The sequence below is a fragment of the Melopsittacus undulatus genome, chromosome 7 (genome assembly GCF_012275295.1).
Source record: "Melopsittacus undulatus isolate bMelUnd1 chromosome 7, bMelUnd1.mat.Z, whole genome shotgun sequence".
NCBI lineage: Eukaryota > Metazoa > Chordata > Aves > Psittaciformes > Psittaculidae > Melopsittacus > Melopsittacus undulatus.
The window spans coordinates 7,009,834-7,031,614 of record NC_047533.1 but is presented as its reverse complement, the minus strand read 5'-3'; the positions used below and the strand labels follow the sequence as shown (position 1 = coordinate 7,031,614).

Here is a 21,781-nt window from a genome sequence, read left to right as displayed (position 1 = left end):
TATTGCAAAGTACGTAACTGCATATAGAGTTTTATATTCATTGTATCGTTAAGTGTATGTGTAGTTTTTCTTTATATAGATTTTTTTTTTGAGGATCCTAACCAGGAACTTAGTGCGTGCTGCCTCAGAGTAATAGTTTATACAATGAAGAACTCTGCAGAAGCTGTGGCCTCTCCACCCAGATGAATTACCATTTTTCAGCTTCTACACAAACTGCAGTAGTGCTGCCTCATTGAGCTCTGGACAACATCAAGTAAAGGTTGGGAAAAGGTAGTCAGAAACTCAAGGAATTTCTGAGATGCTAAATGTTTGCAGCACCCATCACATCTGAAAATTAAATTCTTAGCAAATTCTGAATTGATAGAGGAAGAAACTGGGGTGTAACCCATAATCTTTCATGCTATCTGATTGAGCTGGAATGTGGCCATCTAAGTATTCCCTTTCATCCACTGTGGTCACTATGGGCCCCTACACAGACTGAAGGTTCATTTACTAGACCCTAAAAATCATTTAATGTAAACTTTGCATTTTTCCATGCACTCTGTAGACTCATTGTCCCTTAATCCGTGTGTTTGCATAAATATGAAGTCAGTAGGAGGGGTACAAGCCCTTGTAATTTTCTCTTTGTGCACAGTGCAGCAAAACAGTAAAATCCAAATGCACTAAAATGCATTAGTAGTGGGATTTCCAATTTCCAGTTCTGAGACCATAATTTTTCATCTGTTTTATACCTCTAATTGACTTTTAATATGTTTTCTAAACAGAACTAAATAGAAATAAAGGCACTGTTGCTTACTTGATAAAGACATATTAAGAAACAGAAATCTATTGTCCTGTCTTCAGTTTGTATTAATTTAGAACACAGGTTTTATGGACCTTTTAGTTGGAGGTTATTTATTTCTCTAGGTTATAAAGAACAAATATTTCAACTGCTGGTTTTATTGCATGTAAATGTCAGTATCTTGGAACTGGCTATATTTAGATCTGTAGCATTCTTTTCAACATTTCTAAGCTCCCTTGCTTTAAATAAGGTTTCATTTTTTCCACATACAGATGCGTACATGTGTGGACCATATATGCTATGATCGTATGTATGAACTTCTGATTTTGTTGCTGTAGTACAGAATGGGGTGGCATCTCTTCATCAGTTGTGAAGTTGCTTATACACATACAAACTGTAAAGTACTTCAGATCTCTGCGTGCACAGGGTTATGTGAGCCGCTTCTGTACAGGTACATACTTGCTCATTCCTCATGCCTTGCTTTGCAAGCAGCTCTGCTGGCTGATGGCAGAACCCCACAACAACCCAGTGTGAACAAGGAACAAAGCAAGACCTTCTTAGATAAAGTCACATAATAAAATCCTAATGAAAGATGTGCCCTGAATAGTAGCTTGTGCTTTCAGTTCTGCCAACTGTGAAACCTCCCTAAGAATTGCTACTGTTGTCGTGGAGTGTTCCCTCCTTCCTAATAGAGGTGTTCTGTGTGCTGTTTTTCTTGTTGACTAGAGAATGACAGCTTTTAGAAGTATTGTAATGATGAAGTGCCATTAGCTGTAAACCATTCACATCTTAAATTGCATCCTTTGTTGTGTTCTGTGCTATTCTTTTAAAATAGTTGGGTATGGTCAGGATCTTGATTTCCAGCACTTCTGCTTTCTTTTTATTTTCTTGTTTTGTAGGTTTTTCAGGTTTTTTTGTGGAATTACATGTATTTCTGCCATCAGTTGGCATGGAAACATGGCTCCTTTATAGGCCAGTTGCTTTTAGCATTAATTTGCAGGTACTTGGTTTTGAATGTGAAAATGGAAACCATTTACATTCTTCATCATTCCCCATCATTAATACTTGCATGCTTTCCAACGCAACATAAATTATCTTTCCTTCTATCTTGGAGGGTAAAATGTACTCTTTCCAGGAGGAAAAGAAAGAATATTCTGCTGTACTGTATTAAAAAAAAACCAACAGTACTTTATATAAAAATTATTTTTATACTTATAACTTGGTAGAATCAGAGAAACAAAGACTAACAGCAAATCTTAGTTAAAGCCCAGAAAGTAGGGAACACTTTTAAGTAATGCAAAGTCACACCACTCAGTTGTTTTGGGTTTTTTTGTTAATGTACATACTGATGTTGCCCTTCCTTTTTTCACTTGGAGCGTCCTGTTTTCTAGGAGGAGATTGTTGAATTTTACTTGGAAAAGGTTAGAGATATACTTTGATCAGCACTGACAGAAGTGGGGGGATACTTTCATTGGTATTTTGTGACTTTAGTTAGTGGAGTTTGCAGTTTCTGAAATACCTCAATACTGGCAAAAGTGAACGTGAAGACTCTTTATAACTCCTGCAGCAGTATTCCTGGTGACGTGATGGTACGTGATGCTGAAGGGAGTGCTGCTTGGAGAAAAGCAAGTGGCACTATTGCATGTCTTTGTCGTGAAGAATAGACTGTTAGTGTTTGTTCACATTTATAGGCATTTGAAACTGTATCTGAATTTAATTTAAGATGTGGTATAAGCAGGTTCAGACTGTCTGCTTTCAATGTCACTGCTTTCAAGTTCTTTAGGATGAGATTTAATCTCATTCTAATTCCTGACAGCTACAGACCATTGTCTGAAGAGCATTGTACAGATGGGATATGCTGAATAAGAATAAGATTTGAATTCATTTACTTTGGCTCATACTCCCCCATCCCATTCCAGACTTCAAACATGTTGTTTCACTAACCATTTCATAGGGAGCATGCAAACCAAATTCAATTGATACTGCTCCTAACTGTTTTACATCTTTAATAAACACTTAGTTCATCTGGCCTGGATGGGTGTAGTGCTGCACTGCTGCTTCTTTATTCCCTACGTTAAAGTACACATAGTTGTGTTGAAAAAAACAAAAGTCCCTGCAGGATTTGACAAATTGCAATGAAAAAACCCTACAGATCTGCAGATGAGGAATACATTGTTCATGCCACTAGTCCTATTTTATGAATTTTGTGGTATTACACAGCAACCATATGGCTTATTCCCTCTGGACAGTTTAAACACAAAATATCAGAGAACAAAACAAACAAACCCCCGTAGGTGTAAACCCCACGTTTTCACGGTTAATGCATTTTTTTGTATAACTGCAGTGGGGAAAGAAATAGTTTGCTTCATACCAAACCCTTCTACCAGAGCTGTTCTGCACCTTCTTGTAGTGGTTTTCTCTGAGGCTGAGAAAGAGAGTTCGGTACAATGAGAGTTTTTTGTCTTGCTTGCAGCAACTTACAGATCAGATTTTTAGTAACCATGGCACAGCTGTGAAGAGAAGTTAGGGCCCTGCTGCTTCCTGTGTGACAGTATCTCATCATATGCACAGAATAAAACCATTTCTTCTCTCTTCCCCCACTTCCCCTCCATTCTCTCATAAACAAATGGGTCTGTTCACAGAGTAGATTGAAAAATAAATGGGTCCCCCCCCTTTTATCACCTTGATGTACTTGTCAGAGGAACTGGAGATAACATGGATTTCTGTGGCTGGCCTAAACTAGGGTTTTTTTTCCCATCCCCATCCTTCCCTGAAGTGCCAAATGGCACTCTTGGTCCAGGAGGGGCAAGACTGAGAACCACACTGAGGGAAAAAAACCCCACTATTAATTGACTTTATCCCTGTACTGAATTGTAACTTCTGTGGTTTAGATTGGTCTTTTCTTTCATTTTCTCTCTGAAACTAAATTTTCACTAGTCAGCATAGCCTCTTTCTACAGACCTTTAACTTCTTAACCACATTGTTGTCTGTGGCTGGGGTACTGCAGCACTTACCCATGGTAAATGTAAGGTCTTTGCAGCACTTGCTAGTTTAGTTTTGTGATAAGGTGGTCCCCAAAGTTCAGGACAAAACAAGTTAAGATGCTGTTGTGTGATCTGTGCTTTCTTACAGTTATAGAAGAGTCTCTCAATTTATCCACAGGTTGGGTACAGTACTCATCAAAAGCAAAGGCTTCCTTCCCTTCTGTTGGGAAGCTCTCACACATTCTGCTATGGGGGCTTGCCAGGCCTCCTGGAGAATCAAGCTGCTAATTGTGTTGTTCTTGATGTATTTTTGACTTAAAAGTTTAATTGCCTTATATGAAATAGGTAACATGCTTTAAGGAATATATATGGTCCTTCTTAAGTTTAGGGTTTTATGTAAGTGTCCTGGAAAATACCTGTAGAACAACTATGAAAAGAAATGTATCAGAGCATAGGCAAGTGTTAAAAGTGGCACTACAAGTTTATATCCTTAAAGGAAAAAAATGACTAAACTTCCATTAGCTGTGTAGTTTTCACTAACTGTTCGGTTTTGCTAATCATTTGTCTGCAGTGAGGTTGTGGTAGGCATTGCATGAAGTTATAAAACAACAAAGTTAGCTGTCTGCAAGGTAATGATGCAATAAAAAGTGTCTTAATGATATTTTGTTAAGCTGATATATTGCAATGTACTACAAGGTCATTTTATAGTCACTAGCGTTCAGAACCTGGAAAGCAGATTTCTGATGAAAATCCTGCTGGAAAGCCTGGATGAGGATTCTTAACTCCAGCTCAGCTCCGGAAAGCCCCCGAGGGTCACATTTCACAGTGTATTTTGGTGTAGACTGTACAGTAAGTGATGCTAACCATTTTCCCAAAAATATGAACACATAAGAGGAGCTGCCTCTTAAAGCATTTAGCTCTTTGCCCAGCACCAACTCATTCACTGTTTGTATGTACCTTATTTTAATTCAGTTTACAGTGCAGACTTAATAAGTGACCCTCATCTGGGCTACTCATGGATATAGAATTTTCACTATGGAGAGTTATTTTCCAGATTTCAGCTGTTCTTGGCACTCACTTCTTCTCTTCCTTTTGTAACTGGGGTGAGTTCTGATCCAGGAAGGGCAGGAAAAAGCGAGTCTGAATAAAGTACTGTCAAATCTACAGTTTGCTCTGAAATAACAGTTGTGCTATCAAAGTAGCTGATAAGGACAAAGGGAGTGGTAGTAACCAAAGTTAGGGATCAGAAGTAATGACTTCTGGCTGTTTTTTTTTTTTAACTTTCACAGTAATACACATGCACTAATTTGGTTTGCTTTCCATCCAGGAAATAGGGAAGATAATGCGCTATGAAGATCTGTCGCTCTGTTGTTGTTTCTCAGTCTTGAGGGCAAGTGGTAGCTTCATTTTCTCCCATGACAGTCTGGAAAACAGTCATAATGCTGTCTTGGTTTCTGGGTTATCCCATAGTTGTTGTCTTGCACCAGGCAAGCACAAAGCTGTCATTCCCTCCCATTTCTTCAGAAATTGCAGCCAGCAGGAAGCAGTTAAACTTGCTTTCCAGTGTCTTTCTCTAATCTGTGTCCATTTTGAGTTTCAAGATCACCTCTGAGTTTACTTGCATGAAGTTGGTGATCCTTTGATTATTGTTGGATGATAAAATTCCAAGTCACTTGAGTGTTTCCTGTGACTAGGCTCCTTTTAGAACTGCAACGCTCCTGCATGCCTTTCAGCACGCTGCTGTTTATCCTGCTACTGACATCCCTCCTGTTTCTAGTCTCAGAAAACCAGAGAGTAAGGTTTCTTATTTAGGAAACTATTGCATCTAATACGTTGGTCTGGTTTCCACTCAAATTGCTTCTCAATCTGTCGTCAGTATAGATTTTGTTTTGAAAGGAAGTCGCTGGGGTCCATTCTCTGTAACTGTCCATTTCTCGCAAGCTGTAACGCTGCAGAAGTCTGAGGCTGTCAGTGCGAGGGGGGGGAGATGACATTTGGGTGACGCACATATGTGCCGTGGGCAGATCTTGTGAATGTCTCTGCCTGCAGATTGGGGGACACAGGAGCTGTAATGAGTTTATTATGTTTTTTAAGCTAAAGCATACATGGAAAAGGCTAGAATAAAACTACAGACTGGATCTTAACTGGGAAATGCAGTAGTGAATTCCTTTTCCAAAATACACCGCTTGATCAAACCAAGAATATACAGCTGGGAGAGAGAACCTGGTAAGGTATCTTGCCTGGGTGGAGAATGAAAGGTACCCTTTTGCCTTAAGATTTTGTCACTCTTAATAATGGATTCAATAATTCCTTTTGTAATACTTTCTTGCAGCTGATGTTTTTAGCACACATAAATGTTTTAACGGAATTTACAGAGATAGAACATGATTTGTGCCCTCTTATAATTAACTACAGACAAAGCATTTTTATGCATTGACCAGACCCTTTTCAAGTTGAACATGGTTAAACTACAGAGCCTAGAAGAAATACAATAAAGCCTGGTGAAAAAATGCAAATAGGGGTCATTTTTAAACACTTCTGACTTTTCACTAGTTCAGTGGAAACAACTTCAAGCGTTCCAAACCCTTCTCTAAACCCCTTTAGTATGTGGTATGTGTGGGAAGAAGTATTTTGCTTCTCATCAAGTCATGGGAATAACTCTCAATTTTAACTCTGTTTTTCAGTACAGCTTTAACTGTGATACTGGGACCACAGCCTTTGTAACTGAAACTCAAAACTCTACTTGAAGAGAAGCTCAGTTGAACAGCTCTCTTACATCATACGCTTTTATTATATTATGATTAAATGTAACATGATAACATAAACCCAGCTTTTGCCTTAAACTGCATGTTTTATTTGGCACTTCCACTGTTGTTACTGGCTCGTTCTCAGTGAGCTTGTCATTTTTATACATCCTGTTTGCTTACCTTCAAAATGACCATCTTTTCAGAAAATCCTATTTACTTAAGCTTGGTTCAGCTGCCTAGGACCCTGGATGGGAGGTGCAGGATTTTGATTTCACCATGTGCCAAACTCTCTCAGTTTTACAACAAAACTGCTCTCTAGTTTGTAATCATCATCAACCATTTTCTTAATTGGCAGAGGACAGCAGAGGTCAGTGGCTGTGGGAGGAAACAAGAAGGAAGGCAGAAAAAAGAGCTTTAAAGGAGCCCTTTGCAGTGGTTCAGTGTTTGTCAGAGTTGCTTTGGTTCTCAGAAGAACATAATGGAGTGTTAACTCATGAGGGCGTTTATGAACCTTATTTACCAGAAACCTTAATATTGTGTTGAATTGACCCTTTCTAGTTACACTGGTCTTCAAAGTCTGGTCTCTCTATGTATATATTTGAGTTTTAAGCAGTGTTTTAGCTGGGTATCTTAGAGGAAGTTTCTAGCTCACCTCCTTTCTTCCCGTCTATAAACAAGAGAGTCATAGTATTTCCCCCCACACACTCTCTAAGGGTTGCTGACACATAGAGCACCATGATGTTCAGTTGAGAGGATGGTGAATCACATTAGATGCTTTCCTAAAATAATAATAATAAAAGAAGTTAATTTACAAAGCAAATGGAGAGGACAGTGTTCTATATGTAAAATACTTCCATACTGTTATTTTAAGTGTCATTTGAGTGTGTTCTTCTGACCTCAAAAAAAATGAAACCATGTGAAACTGATGTCGTTATCCGAGGCCCCACACTTGCTTATCTTCAGACGTTTTGATAAGGAAAATAAGGAGTGCCCCAGGTAATAGTTTAACGTTCTTGGGTCAAAGTACAGGTGGGCTGTTAGAGAAATATCTTTCCGTGTTTGGGATCAGAATAAAGGAAGCCTTTGATGTTGGCTTTGTTCGGGTTATTGGGTTTCTTTCTCTCAGACAGCATCCTGTGCAGCACCTATAAATAAGAAAAAGGAAGCACAGAGAGTAGCCATTAGGCCAGGCTACATTCAGAAATCATATTCTGTAATAGATCCTTGGCAGTGTCTTTTAATACTCTGAAAGCAGTTGTATTCATAGTGCTAGAAAGTGGTGTTTTTTCCCAAAGCATACACAGCTCAAGCAGTGATTGAAAACAAAACCAAACCCTCCAAACCTGATGCAATAAAATAACTTGCTGTAGGAGAAACGTTTTTGGAGGAGAGAAAAAAGTTCTTTTTTTTCCTTCATCATTCAGATCCATAATATTTTGCAGGCAATGAAAGAGTCGTCCTTGAAGGTTTTGCATTTTAAATTAACGTCATGTGGCTGTTCAGCTTTATCAAAATCACAACCAAGATGCCAGTTCTGATAACATGATATAAAAAAGTAATGCTTGCATGCTTCTCTATATTGAATACATGGGTAAAAGGGGGAGGGTAACAGCCACGGATGTATTTTTCCCTTCATATTTATTCTCAGTGCTGTACTTTGCAGGCCTGTTTAGTCAATCCATTCTGGACTTGGGTTCTGTATTTAAAGTATTGTCCTCAAAATCTCCGGGACCACTTCTTTAGTGGAAAGTGTTTTAGTAAGTCTTGGCATGATCTATATTGTTACTGGAATGGTTGGGGAGTTAATCATTCTGCTCCTATTGCAATTGTTGAAGCAGATTGTTTTTCCAGTTCCTGTCAGCAGGAGTTTTCTGGCTTTTTTTTATTTTAAAGTCACACCCACCAACCTATAAACTTTATGGGCTGAAATACAAGCTTGAATGTATTTTAAACTACACTTTAGGGTGTGTGTGAAGGTGGATTCTTCCCTCACTTGCCGTTATGAGCCTACTGCGTAGTCGCTGTCTTGGGAGAAGATGAAAGTGGATGTGTATGTACTCTGACACACACCCAGCACATGGTGCATTGTGAGAATGTCTTTGGTGCAGGCTTGATTAATGCATTCAGTTCTGTATTTTACAGATACTGCCCCATCAGTAACTGGGAAATCCATGTCTAGAGTTAGTTATGGTCAAATGGGGCTAGAGTGTCATCATTCTCAACTTCTTTGATTCTTTATTTGTAGGTACTGTCCTGAGCTTCACTGCAGTGATTCTTTTAAGTTACCAAGTAGTTTGTGGGTTGTGTGGGCAGGGGCACTTCGAAGGCACCATAAAACTCATGGGATAAGTAACAAACAGTGGCAGCCTTAGGCAGCACTTCTCTGAAGCTGGGATTAATGGGAGTGTACTCTGCTAGGGCAGCTCCAACATCAGTGATTTATTTATCCGTTCCTCCCCTTTTTACTTATTGCTTAATAAAGCTAAAAATACTTGAAACAGTGAAGTATTTATGTGGACAAGCACTGAAATGCTCTGCATGCAGGGAAAGCTCAGTCCTTTAAACTGTTTTGCCTTTTCTCTAGAGTTAGCTGTCATCTATCTTGAAACCAGCTTGTGTTCATCTTGTTACTTGAAAACAGCGTTTCTGCAGCAGTCTTGTTTGTATATGTTTTATTGCTGATGCTTAGGCTTTCTCAGTTTAGTGCTTGATATAGTTGTTACCGAATATTGTCATTTGGTTTGCTTTTTAAATGGTGATAGACAATTAAAGCATTTTACAGTAATGCATTCTGCTATTACTGCTTGTTCTTTGACATAAATAGGTGTGATTCATTGTTTTCAGTTTTATTTTGAAAAGTGTTAGTTAACACCAGTCCTAGCATGCTCTGAATATGTAATTTGAGTAGTTTTTTGACAGATGTGAAATACTTGCAGTTTTCATGTGCATATTTGAAGTACATGGGTAGTAATAGAAAATGTTGCCAGATGATTTTTGTTTCCCCGTAACAGAACTTAATTTCTGATCATATGCTTTCAAGATGTGCTTTGTGGGTTTGTTTTTTGTACCTTTGTGGGTTTGTTTTTTGTGCTTTGTGGGTTTGTTTTTTGTACCCTGACAAGCATTCTGTGTGTGCACTGACAGATGTTAGACAAATAACAGTAGTATTGATAGATGTTTAAGAAAGAGTGGTTAGGGATCACTATCTAAGAACACAACAGAAACCCATGTCCTCGCAGTTGTCAGACTCATACCTGAGAATTCAAGTTTAATTGCTACATGAATATGGCAAAGTAATAAGGAATTATTCACTCTCAGGTTCCAGTAACATCTGGCAAAGGTGGCATTTTAGAATTGGAAATAGTTTGGTTTGTTTTGATTGTACCAGAAGGAAAATTCAAGCAGGATAGTAGTTTCAAAATACTCTATGTTGAGGCGTTTGTGTTGTATGCTGTAGCAATTGCTTGGATACCCAGGCTCAGTCCTCACAGGTGGTAAAACAATAATGGTATGTATGTGTAAATCTAAGTATCTTGGCAGTCTATGGACCAGGGTGGGAATTAGAATCATAGAATCATACAATTACATTTTAGTGGTGTTTGGTTTATATTTTCTGTAAGGGAATGAGCTGTGAATGTCCTGGAGAGTGACTGGGTGTATTTCAGTGCTCACAATTAGCAGGAGGATATAATGGGTGTGCCTGTTCTGCACATCTTTGGGTCAGCACAGTGCCGGAAACCACTTGTATTTTTCTTGGTCTCTTGCAAATTAAAAAGAAAAGAAGGAAGATGACTTGTTTTTACTGAGTTTGGGTAAATAAAAAGCATAGACCGCAACAGTGTTCATCAGCTGTGCTCTTCCTGTAAAGTTCCAGTTTGCTTAGCATTAACCTCTGAGCCCTGGAGACCTTGACAGAAACAGAACATATGCTTGAAATAAAGCTTATGCTCAGTTTTCTCCTGCATATATTGTTAAGTCCAGATCTTGTTCTTCTGAAAATCAGTTTGGGATTGTTCCTGTTCATTTCAAGACTTGCAGCAGATTCCTAAAATCTTTGGAAGCAAAGAAATTAAGTTGAATCTGCACAGTAATTGAGGCTTCTGAGGGCAGTGTCACCTTTTCGTACCTGCCTCTTGTTGGTGTTCTCTACTGAAAAATACTCTCCCCTCTCCCCCCCATCCCACATCATGGGAGATTGCATCCTGCTTGTACTGAAGGTGATGGCAAAAGCTGTTGGCTCTGATTCTGGTGGAATCAGGAGATTTTTGCAATGCATATTCAGCATCTAAATATGCTGAATACCAATATATTGAAAGCTGGTAAACACTCCTTTTTTTTTCCTTGCATCCATTTTAGTGCTCCATGTACCTGCATTGATTTTGAAGTTTTTTCTGCTTGACTGCTTTTAGAGTTTTGCTCTACCTTGAATCTTAAGTGTTGCTTGAATCTAAGTGTGTGCAAAACAATGAGGCTACCAAAAGGAAGTCAGGTATTTCAATATGCATGAGGTGTCAGAAACCTTCCGATAGGTTTCTGAAGTACGCCGTTTCTAGGAATTTGAATAGTGCATATTGGCAAATCTAATTTGTAACAGCTTCTGTGTTCATGTTATGAGTGGGATATTTTTTGTTTGTTTTGACAACTCGTGCTTTACTTGAATTAATATTAGCATTTATTTTTAAAAAAACATGGGAATTTGTTGGAGTGTTTGTGGTAAATCAGTGACAGCTCTCACTGAATTTACAGCCTAGGTGGGAGCCGAAAGGAAAGGTAAATGCCACGGGGGATTAGTCTCGCCTTACGTGCACGAGGTTGTAAATGGGTCGAATGCCCAACCTGTCATTTTCGGGTCTTGTGTTTGCAAATATTGATTAGATTCTTCAGTAGTTCGCATTTTGTTAGGAACTTGAATCAATTCCATGTTTTACACTGCATAAAAGGAAGTTTGGTTGAACAGACTCTTAAAAGGGCATTGTCAAGGGAGGTTTTCCTGCTTATTTAATCTTTGCATTTTTAAGAATCCACACAGATGTCCTTTGCTGGGGGGCTGTCCCCCATTTCATGTGCATATGGGTTTGTTGTTACAGGGTAACTGATGAGTGTTGTGCTTTTTGGCATTGATGTATTTTTCAGAAAAAAAGAATTGAAGCATTTGTTTTGAAAAAAAGAAAAACATTTAAAGAATTACATGGACTTTGCAAACAGATTTAAGAAAATGAAAGGTAGGTCAAATTTTGGGCCTACAAACCTGACAATGTCCTGTACTTTTAACTTGTATGCCTTATGTGAGACATTCCTGATCCCTAATCATTCATCATAGAACCATAGAATAGTTTGGGTTGGAAAAGACCTTAAGATCATCCAGTTCCAACCCCCCTGCCATGGGCAGGGACACCTCACACTAAACCATGTCACCCAAGGCTCTGTCCAACCTGGCCTTGAACACTGCCAGGGATGGAGCATTCACCATGTCTCTGGGCAACCCATTCCAGTGCCTCACTGCCCTCACAGTAAAGAATTTCTTCCTTATTTCTAATCTGAACTTCCTGTGTAAGTTTAAACCAATTGCCCCTTGTGCTATCACTACAGTCCCTAATGAAGGGTCTCTCCCCAGCATCCTTATAAGCCCCCTTCAGATACTGGAAGGCTGCTATGAGGTTTCCACGCAGCCTTCTCCAGGCTGAACAGCCCCAACGCAGAAAACTGTGCAAATGACATTGTTAACAGTGATTAATCTTAACAGTTTATCTTGCTGTATTTTGGTATGTTTTCTAATGCCAGCAAACGGTGCCAGCCTAGTTGTAGGTCTCTGCTGTGTGTGCAAGGTGATCACTTTAGTTACTGTCAGTTAGTAACATGACAGATTGTTTTAGGGCAGGATTAAAATACATTATGACAGGGCGAGCTTTCTTATTCTGTAGTTGTGATTATGCCTCATGGTATTGACTTCAACTATTTCCCTTTGGAGTGTGGAACATGAAGATGCACCTATATCTCAGGAGCAATAGGAGGTGCAGGTAGGAACTAGCCTGCTTAGGGTGTTTGTTTCCAGTTTCAAAGAACCTATCTCATGCTAAGCTTGGTGTGGTAATTTGTTAAGTCCATGCTGCCAGAGCTACAGAGGTAATAATTCACAATCCTTCCTCTACTGTTACAAAGCTGGATGATAAATTCGTTAATCCTTTTGTTGTGAGACCCGTAGATAGTCAGTGTGCTTGTTCATGGGGTTGGCCTCCTGTTGGGTTCTGCACCTGAAAACTTCCTTTTCAGCTTCCAGGATTTTTTTTTCCATAAAAGCTGGACTAGAGTAAGGTTTTGGTACTTCTGTTCCTAAGAGCAGCTGGTCCAAGCTGCAGCTCTCTGTCCTTTTAGCTGAATGGTGAATCACTGATGTGTGCGGACAACTGCTCTGTCTGTGCACATTTATACCTGTTACTACTTTAGAAGGATTCCAGCAGTCACTGTAGCTGTTACTGGGGCAAGAGCTTCACCACCAGATGATATCCATAATATGGGGTGGAGGGGAAAACCCCCAAACTGGATTAGAGCTGACAGAGAAGCTTTGTTGTTTTTCTTAAATACATTTAGATAACGTTAAGGGCCTGACTTAGACCCAGTAAATTCAGAGTTAAGGCTTCTCACTCCATCTCCAGTACTCGCTGGAGTGCTTGGCTCTCCAGCATAGGTGGTGTTGGAGGTGACATGTTATCCTCAGATCCCTGCTCACCTAGGCAATGTGCTGAGCAGTGCTGACTGTTCCAGGTACATCTGTTTACAGTACACCTGATGTCCTGAGCCTGGTGTGTCTTAACACTCCACTGCTTTCCCTGGAATGTTAATGGACAGTGGCAGCTCAGCACATGTGATAGAAAGCCAGCAGCAACAGGGGAAAGGGTCCAGATGCAGTGAGAAGCTTTACCTTTGAGTTGCCTGGCTTTTGTGAGCACAAGTCAGACCCTTAATGTTGTTTTAATGTATTGTTTGTGTTTAATTTTTAGTAAAAATTTGAACGCCACCCAGGCTACAGAGGTTGCAGTGGATAAGAAGTTTAAAAGCTTTGGTTCAAGATTACAGGAGGCTGCAAGAAAAATTAAAGACATGGAAATGAGGATGGAATGACAGGCTGCTATTTTGCCTCAGAATACTGAAGATTGTAAAGCATTGAGAAATCGAATTCATGACCCTGGCGATCAAGCTCAGATTAAGAAATGTCAGGTTGGTAGGGGTTCCTGAAAGTCTCAAGTTAGGATAAAACTGAGATTGTTTTCCCATAACAAAGGTTCTAGGATGTGGGGGTGGATGGTATAATCTTTATCTGTATTAAGTGAAATGCTATACTGTGCACTTAAATAAGCCAGCTAAGTGAAATTACTCTTTTTAATTAGTTTCACATTTGTGGTGTTTAATGTCACTTTTGACCTGCATGCAGTTATTTCTCTTCGGCACCAAGTTGCATGATCTACTGTTAATGCAGGCATGGAAAATACTGCTCTTAAATACACATTGCTTTATCCTGCCACTCCAAGGGTCTGCTGCAAAGCCAAACAGTATGACATTGCTAGATAAGAAACTTGCAGAACATATCCACATTGGTTGAAGAAGTAGTTTTTTGTTCAAAGGGTTCTGATTCATAGCAGGACTGTGCCTTTCCAAATGCAGACTTTAAACAGTGACTGCCACCGTGGTGAAGTTACTGTGAGTTTACTTAAGTGTTGAGTTATTGTCTGCGATTCAGTGATACGGTATTTAGGCAGAAGGATTGTGCAACAGGAAGTCTGTGCTCAAGTTCAGAGAGGGTTTGGGCAAGCAGAGATTTGTAAGGTTTTTGTGGTCAAGGTCACTGGATATATTTGAGTACTGGGGACTTTTATTAAAAGCCGGATTCTCTGGGGGAGGGTTTATGCTGCCAGTTGTTTTTCTGACTCTTGTTTCTATGTTTTGGGGCTCAGTCTGACATGCCACTTATCACCAGCATGAGCTGGGCACCACTTAGCACCAACATGAGACACGAGTAGCTTTGTGGAGATCGAGAGAGATACTAAGCCAAGGGGAAAATCAGACCACACGTATATGTATTTTAGAGAAATCATCCTTTTAATAGGTTGTGTTTTGTGATCCTCTATTCCATAGTTTTCTGAGAGATCTAGCCAGAACAGTGTTTCTTAAAAGTGCCAGTTTTTAATCTCATCATCTGTTACCTGTTTGGACTATAAGCACTCTTCTGTTGGCAGAGGTGCTTCAGGTATAGCTGTAAGGGGATCATCTGTGCTCTATTTTTCCTCATTTGTCTTCAACGTATTCAGTATCAAGGTTCTGTTTTCTTTCTCTAATCCTGTTTTAGCTAGCCTTCAAACTTGTTGCAATCGTGGCTTTGCTGGACTGACAGTTTAGATGATGACCATAACATTTCAGTTGTAAAATGAGCCAAATTATTCTGTGCAATATGAGTAGGGCTGGCAATGTCATTTTTACATTTTGCTTTGAGACATAATTGCATTTTATTAATGCTATTACATACGCTATTTTGAGAGAAACATGAACAAGTCTATAACGTGCTTTATTTTAGGGTGTTTCTAAGTAAATTTAATGTGGGGTTTTATAATTAAGTTCCCATTAAAGGATAGTAATTCTCTGGATAACTATGTAGCTTTCCATTGTCTATTCATGTAGTGTTTGTGTCCTGTACCACATTATTAGTGTGTGGTTTATTTCCTGAAAATGACTGTATGAAGGTTATGTTGCTGTTGCTGGTTCAAACAGGTAACAGTAGTTAAGTTAGCAAGATACTCAGCTTTAAAAAGCTTTCCATTTAATTTTGGTGGCTGGATATTATTGACAGAACCTGTGTACCAGAAGTATTTCGAAGCATGTCTGTCACAGTACAGGTTTGTAATAGATGGTTTTACAACAGAAAACGGTTTGCATGGGTGTTGTGCCAATGGAAAACTTTGCTGGTGAATACTTTTCACATCTGAATGCCTCTCTGCTGTGGTGGGAGTCCTGCAGAGTCAGTCCATTGGCATCATCAGTTGTCAGGAGACACTGAGACTAAAACAGAACAGAACCAAATGTAGTGACTCTTGTTCTGTCTTCAAGTATGAAAACTCTTTGAATTGATAAAGAACTTAAATGCTGGATTGTAGTAGGGCTGGCTGATCATCCTGACTTTATTAGAGGTGGACATGAAAGTTTTGGGTTCAGGCTGGACAGTTGAGAGAGACCATGAGGGTCCCAGTGGTGAACTAACACACCCCTCCTGATGACTTGTGCAAATTTCTTTTCTCAGCAGCTGTTTTTCTTCACCACGTATCTTGTACAGCTGGGATTCTATGAATTTTCCGTCTACTTAAAATGCAAATTACAGTCTTTCATGGCTTGCTTTTTGACAGAGGTCGGAAGTTAAGATGCAGGATTTGATTGTAGACAGTAGCAGGGGAACCTCAGTCTTGTGCGTTAATGTTGAACTAGCTTGTAGTACCAAGCAAGAAGCAATGTCTTCAAATTCACACTGCAACAAAAATATGTTGTTGGAATTTGCATACAAAAAATATGTAGCCTGCTTCACTTTGTGGTGTTTAAAACTACTTCAGAAGAGGAAAAAAGTCGTGTACTTTATTCTTGCGTTTGCTTTTCCTTATCTCTTCAGGAAGTCCCTTTTTTTCCACCCACGCTCAACTACTTTTGTGTAAATGTAATGGTTTAATAATATTCCCTTGAGTACTTTTGTATATTTATAGCATCTATACTGGTAAAAAGATGCTCTCTAAATACCTTGTTATAAGGATTACTTTTCATTTGAAGACTCCATAAAGAGGCTATAAAAGAAGTCTGCACTTTCAGCTCATTTTCCTTCCTTCAGATATTTAACCAGTATTTCTTTGTCACTCTACACTGTTCAGGCATGATGTTGATTTAGGGAGAGACATGTTGAGAGTTTTCTGTGGTGGATTCAGTATGATGTGTGTGTTTGTTTGACTAAGCTATACAAAATTGTTTTGGAAACCCATTAAGTCTAAGCAAACCTGCACAGGTCAGCAGTTAACCTGTCCACTTGGACTCTGGATCTTCAGTAAATTAAATATTTTGCTGTTGCAGGCTTTTTTTTTGTTTTTCCAGTTAAATTTTCATCTCAGCAGATCATGATCATACATGTAAATTGAATATACAAATCCTCACTGGGTTGCTTATGATATTCCATAAACCATACTCTTACAAGCCTGGGCAAGATATTTCGCACTCTGTCTAGAGCTAACAAAAGGTGTGGAATCCAATCAAAACATAAACCTTGGATAAGATCACACAGACACTTCTTAATAGTGCAATAAGGCTATATCTTTAAAAACAAATATTCCCTTGGTGGTTTTATCTGTCTTCTGTTGTTCGACCTCCTGAACCTCCATGGCATTTGTTTCTTAGGTCTTCTTGGGTTTGGTTGATTGCTGACTGTAAACTTGTTCCTGTTTTACTAGCTTGAGTCCTTCAAATCTTTTTCTGCCATCAGAATAAACAGACTAGCTATAACCTATGTTTTCTTTATTACATTCTCATGGCTTGAATAACAAGTCTGCTCTGTTCCTTTGTAGGCATTCGACCTCCGATCATGAATGGGCCCATGCACCCGCGCCCTTTGGTAGCATTGCTGGATGGCAGGGATTGTACAGTAGAAATGCCTATTCTGAAGGATGTAGCCACAGTGGCATTTTGTGATGCTCAGTCTACACAAGAAATTCATGAAAAGGTAATATTTAGAGGTATAATTGAGATGTTTTAGAAAATGCATGTATTTTAATTATTCTGAATAGATACAGTGTTGTGTTAACTAAGACTGTGTTTAGCTATTGCATTTTAGTGAATGGTTGATTATCGTAGTGAGTTAACTGATCATTTCTGGTAAGTGGGGAAGCATGGTGATTAATCAGAGATGAAAATGTTTGTGTTGAACTTTCCTTTTGTGTAGTGTATCTTTGGTTGGATGTCGTCCATATGTTTACCTGCTAACTTAGAGTTGTAGAGAATTACCACTGGGAAAATGATATTATTACATGATATTTTGCAATGCTTCTTGGAAACACTGTTGCTCAGGCCAAATTCCAGTGTTGGACTGGTTGTGTGAGAAACTTTCAGACTTGTCTAGCCAAGGAATTGTGCAAATCGGGTTACGAGGCCTTGTGCACTGAGAATTGACACTGCAAGAGAGTTTCAAAACAAATGCTAACCCCAAATTTACTTAGAAAATTAATTATAAATGTATTCTAACTGTATGTTATTCCAACGGTTCCCCTTCACCCCTCAAGATGGTCTGGGAGCTGTAAAACAACTGGTGGCTCTTAATGTTGTCAAAGGTTTTCCCACTGATAGCGGATACCCATTTTTCCTGATGATAGCTGAGGGAGCCAGCTGGCCTACACGCCTACATTTGCTCTTCAGAGACTTCTTCGAGCGTGAAGGCCTCCTGTCTACCCAAAATCCCTGCTGCCTTTCAGACAGTAATAGCACCTTTTCACATCCATATTTGCATAGAGGTAGAATTGCTTTCAGTGAAGTTGTTGGCTAACAGATTAAGCCTCAAATACCAAGTATTCCTTCACCTGATAAAGCCTGAAACCAAACCTTACAGCTTCTGCGGAGGTAGTAAATGTGACAACAGAGGAGGAGCCCAGTGCAGAGGAAGGCAATCAGGGGACTCTTCAACAGGGGTTTATTTTCTTCTTCACCAAAGTTCTAGGATAGACAAGTGCAGATATGAGTCTTAAAGACTTGTTAGGTAAGTGTCTGTATCCACGTTGCACATAGGGTACTGTGGACTGCTTGAGTGTGACTTGGGTGTTAAGGAGTTGTATCTACTGAAACGAATTGCCCCAGTGTTCCTGTTCCTCTACAGATATCTTGTTAGACTTGTCCTCTGCTAATTAAATCAGTGCTTGGATCTGTGACAGGTTTTCAGAAGCTTTTGCTATTTTAAGTTCATAACTGGTTTAATTGTTTATTTACTTTTCATGTTCTTGTAATATATGGTATTGTTAAACATGTTAAAGTCTCTGTATGTGATGAAAGATTTAATCTTTTCTTTGATGGCTTTCTTACAAAGCCAGCTATTTGAAAATAATACTAATACCAACTTCCCTTCTGTAATCAGATGAATAAATCTCATTTTCTACAGCCCATTTCATGTTAGCGTCTTCCTGATGAGAATCCATCAACTGACTATTCACCTTGTCATTTCTTAAGGAAAATATTTTTATTCGGGGGGGGGGGGGGGGGGGGACCCAAAACATTTTCATTGTTAAAACTTTTAAAAGATGTAAGTGGTTGGGTTTGGGGTTTTTTCCCCTCTGTTGTTTATTTCCTTCTTTTTTAAACAATGAAGATGGGCTGAGAAAGTTGGGGCTCTTCAGCCTGGAGAAGAGAAACTGTGTGGAGGCCTTAGAGCAGCTTCCAGTATCTGAAGGGGGGTACAAGGATGCTGGGGAGGGACTCTTCATCAGGGACTGTAGCAGTAGGAAAAGGAGTGGTGGGTTCAAACTGAAACAGGGGAAGTTCAGCTTAGATTTAAGGAAGAAGGTCTTTACTGTGAGGGTGGTGAGGCACTGGAACGGGTTGCCCAGAGAAGTGTTAAATGCTCCATCCTTGGCAGTGTTCAAGGCCAGGTTGGACAGAGCCTTGGGTGACATGGTTTGGAGTGAGGTGTCCCTGCCCATGGCAGGGGGGTTGGAACTGACTGATCTTAAAGTCATTTCCAACCTAGACTGTCCTATAAAGGGTTTATGCTATATGAACACAACAGACTAGAACTGCTGATTCTTACGGTTGAGGCAAGCACAAGAGAGCTGTCTCTTTTCTCAAAGCCCTGTGTGTAGTTCCTTGATGGATCTCTCTTCTGATTGTCAGGTTTGCTGTCTCACCCTGCTGCCTCCATCTGTGCACAGGAATTGCCTGTCATCAGAGCAGTAGTCAGGAATGGTATTTAAGGTTGTTTTCTGCCGCATCAGTACTAGCTTGAAGTCACTTCCTTGATTTACTCAGCTGTGTTTTAGATACGATAAAATTCTAATGTGAATAGAAAAATGGGAAAATTGCTCCTACTAGGAAATAACCAGCACTTCAACCGCCCTTTTCCTCAGTTTATTAGTTGTTTGTCACAGGGTAGTTAAAACTATTAATTCTAGATGATACTTGAATTATGGAGCTAAATACAAAGTTGGAAAGACTGTAGTTCTGATCTCATGTTTCTGTTTCAATGTGTTTATACTGTCGTACAGAAGACCATCTTTACAGTTGGATGGTCAATGGGATAGCATCAAACCTTGAACTTCTAATTTATTGTGACATTCTGTTTTGAAACAGTTAAGTTTTTACCAAAACCTAGTGCTTATTTCAATCTTCAACATCTGTTGAAAACAAGACCAGTTGTTTTGCTGTGCAGCCAGCTTAGACTATTGAATATTGTGGTAGTGCATGACAGCCTAATAGTAATTAACCTGAGAACAAATGCAAAGCGGTGAAAACTTCCTTGACTTCACTGGTTGTTGGAAGTGCAAAGGTATGGATACTGGAAGATTTGTGTGGCTTTTCTTTCTTTGTTGTATTAAAAGATTATTTTTTAAGATTCAAAGACGATAATTAAGTATAATACTTAATTTCTAAATTTAGAGAAATATTCAATCTAAGCTTTTTCAAGCTCAATACTATTTTATCTTTCTACGTTTTGAGATTTAAAGTGTAATATAACGCCTTATTTCTGTGTATTTCTTTTTAATTATGTTGAAAAGTGCATTGATCTTACTCATTTCCTATATCACACCACTGTCAGAAGTTCAATACATGAAATAATAGCTGAATTCCATTTGCAAGGTTTAAATAACACATGGAGAATAAGTTATGTAAATGCTGTTTCACTTTTTTTACTAGGTAATGCCAGGTTGCTCTTCAGGTGAACACTAACATGGCCACCTCTGTAGCTTTATGCTTTGCTTACTGAAATAAACAGCATTTACTTCTCATGCATCAAGACTGGGGAATTCCTGCATGACACAAATGCATGCCTTAGGAACACTCAATATTTTCCTGTTATCGGGGTGTGTTAGATGAATTCAAAACTTGAGACTGAAAGTCAGTGTGTGTCTCAAACTGTAGCTTTGGAAAAACATATAGGTAAGTAGTAGCCTATTGTTGATCTTCGCAACAGTGTTGTAGTTAGTGGATTGTACTAAAGCTTGCATTCTTTGCTTTTTATTATACCAAATAATAAATTCTCAGAATGCTCAGTAGTATATCTGGAAACTGTATTTTCAGTAGCTGCCAGTGCATTGCCGTTATACAGAGTTTAACTGGTCCAAAGGATGATGCAGTCTTTAAATGTTTGGATTTGCAAAGTACGAAAAATGATCTGCCAGGTAATAAACTTCTGTAACAAAAATCACAAACCTTCATTCATTTTCATGGAATCACAGAATAGTTAGGGTTGGAAGGGACCTTAAAAATCATCCAGTTCCAACCCCCCTGCCGTGGGCAGGGACACCTCACACTAAACCATGTCACCCAAGGCTTCATCCAACCTGGTCTTGAACACTGCCAGGGATGGAGCATTTACCACTTCTTTGTGCAGCCCATTCCAGTGCCTCACCACCCTCACAGTCAAGAACTTCTTTTATCCAATCTAAACTTCCACTGTTCAAGTTTTAACCCGTTAGTCCTTGTCCTGTCACTATGGTCCCTAATGAACACTCCCTCCCCAGCATCTTTGAGGCCCCCTTCAGATACCGGAAGGCCGCTGTGAGGTCTCCATGCAGCTTCTCTTCTCCAGGCTGGACAGCCCCAACTGTCTCAGCCTGTCTTTATATGGAAGGTGCTCCAGTCCTCTGATTATCCTCGTGGCCTCCTCTGGAGTTGTTCCAACAGTTCCATGTCCTTTTTATGTTGAGAATACCAGAACTGCACACAGTACTCCAAGTGAGGTCTCATGAGAGCAGAGTAGAGGGTCAGGACCACCTCCTTTGACCTGCTGGTCACGCTCCTTTTGATGCAGCCCAGGATATGGTTGCTTTCTGGGCTGTGAGCACACACTGAAGCTGGCTTATGTTCATTTTCTCATCGGTCAACGCCCCCAAGTCCTTATTGTGTTACTTTAATGTAGACTAAGAGATCAGTTTTCTGAAGTTATTGAGTGCTTTTCAGAGTTCTATGTGAAAAGTGTTCATCTGTTGTCAAAAATGGGTATTTTCCACACATCTTTAGAGTTACAGTAGAGAAATATCCTGTGCATTAGTAGT

At 39.4% G+C, this 21,781-nt stretch overlaps 1 protein-coding gene across 7 annotated transcripts in view; it reads left to right on the top strand.

The window, feature by feature from the left end:
* CTBP1 (C-terminal binding protein 1) overlaps window positions 1-21,781 on the top strand; it is a 247,272-nt gene that overhangs the window by 189,585 nt on the left and 35,906 nt on the right. For 5 of the 7 annotated variants that reach the window (XM_031048401.2, XM_031048399.2, XM_031048400.2 and 2 more), the window contains one exon: window positions 17,096-17,250. In XM_031048401.2, the coding sequence (XP_030904261.1) occupies window positions 17,096-17,250 (155 nt within the window). Of the gene's footprint in view, window positions 1-13,510; window positions 13,728-17,095; window positions 17,251-21,781 lie in introns of all 7 variants that reach the window. The other 2 variants (XM_031048403.2, XM_031048402.2) reach the window with 1 other exon arrangement.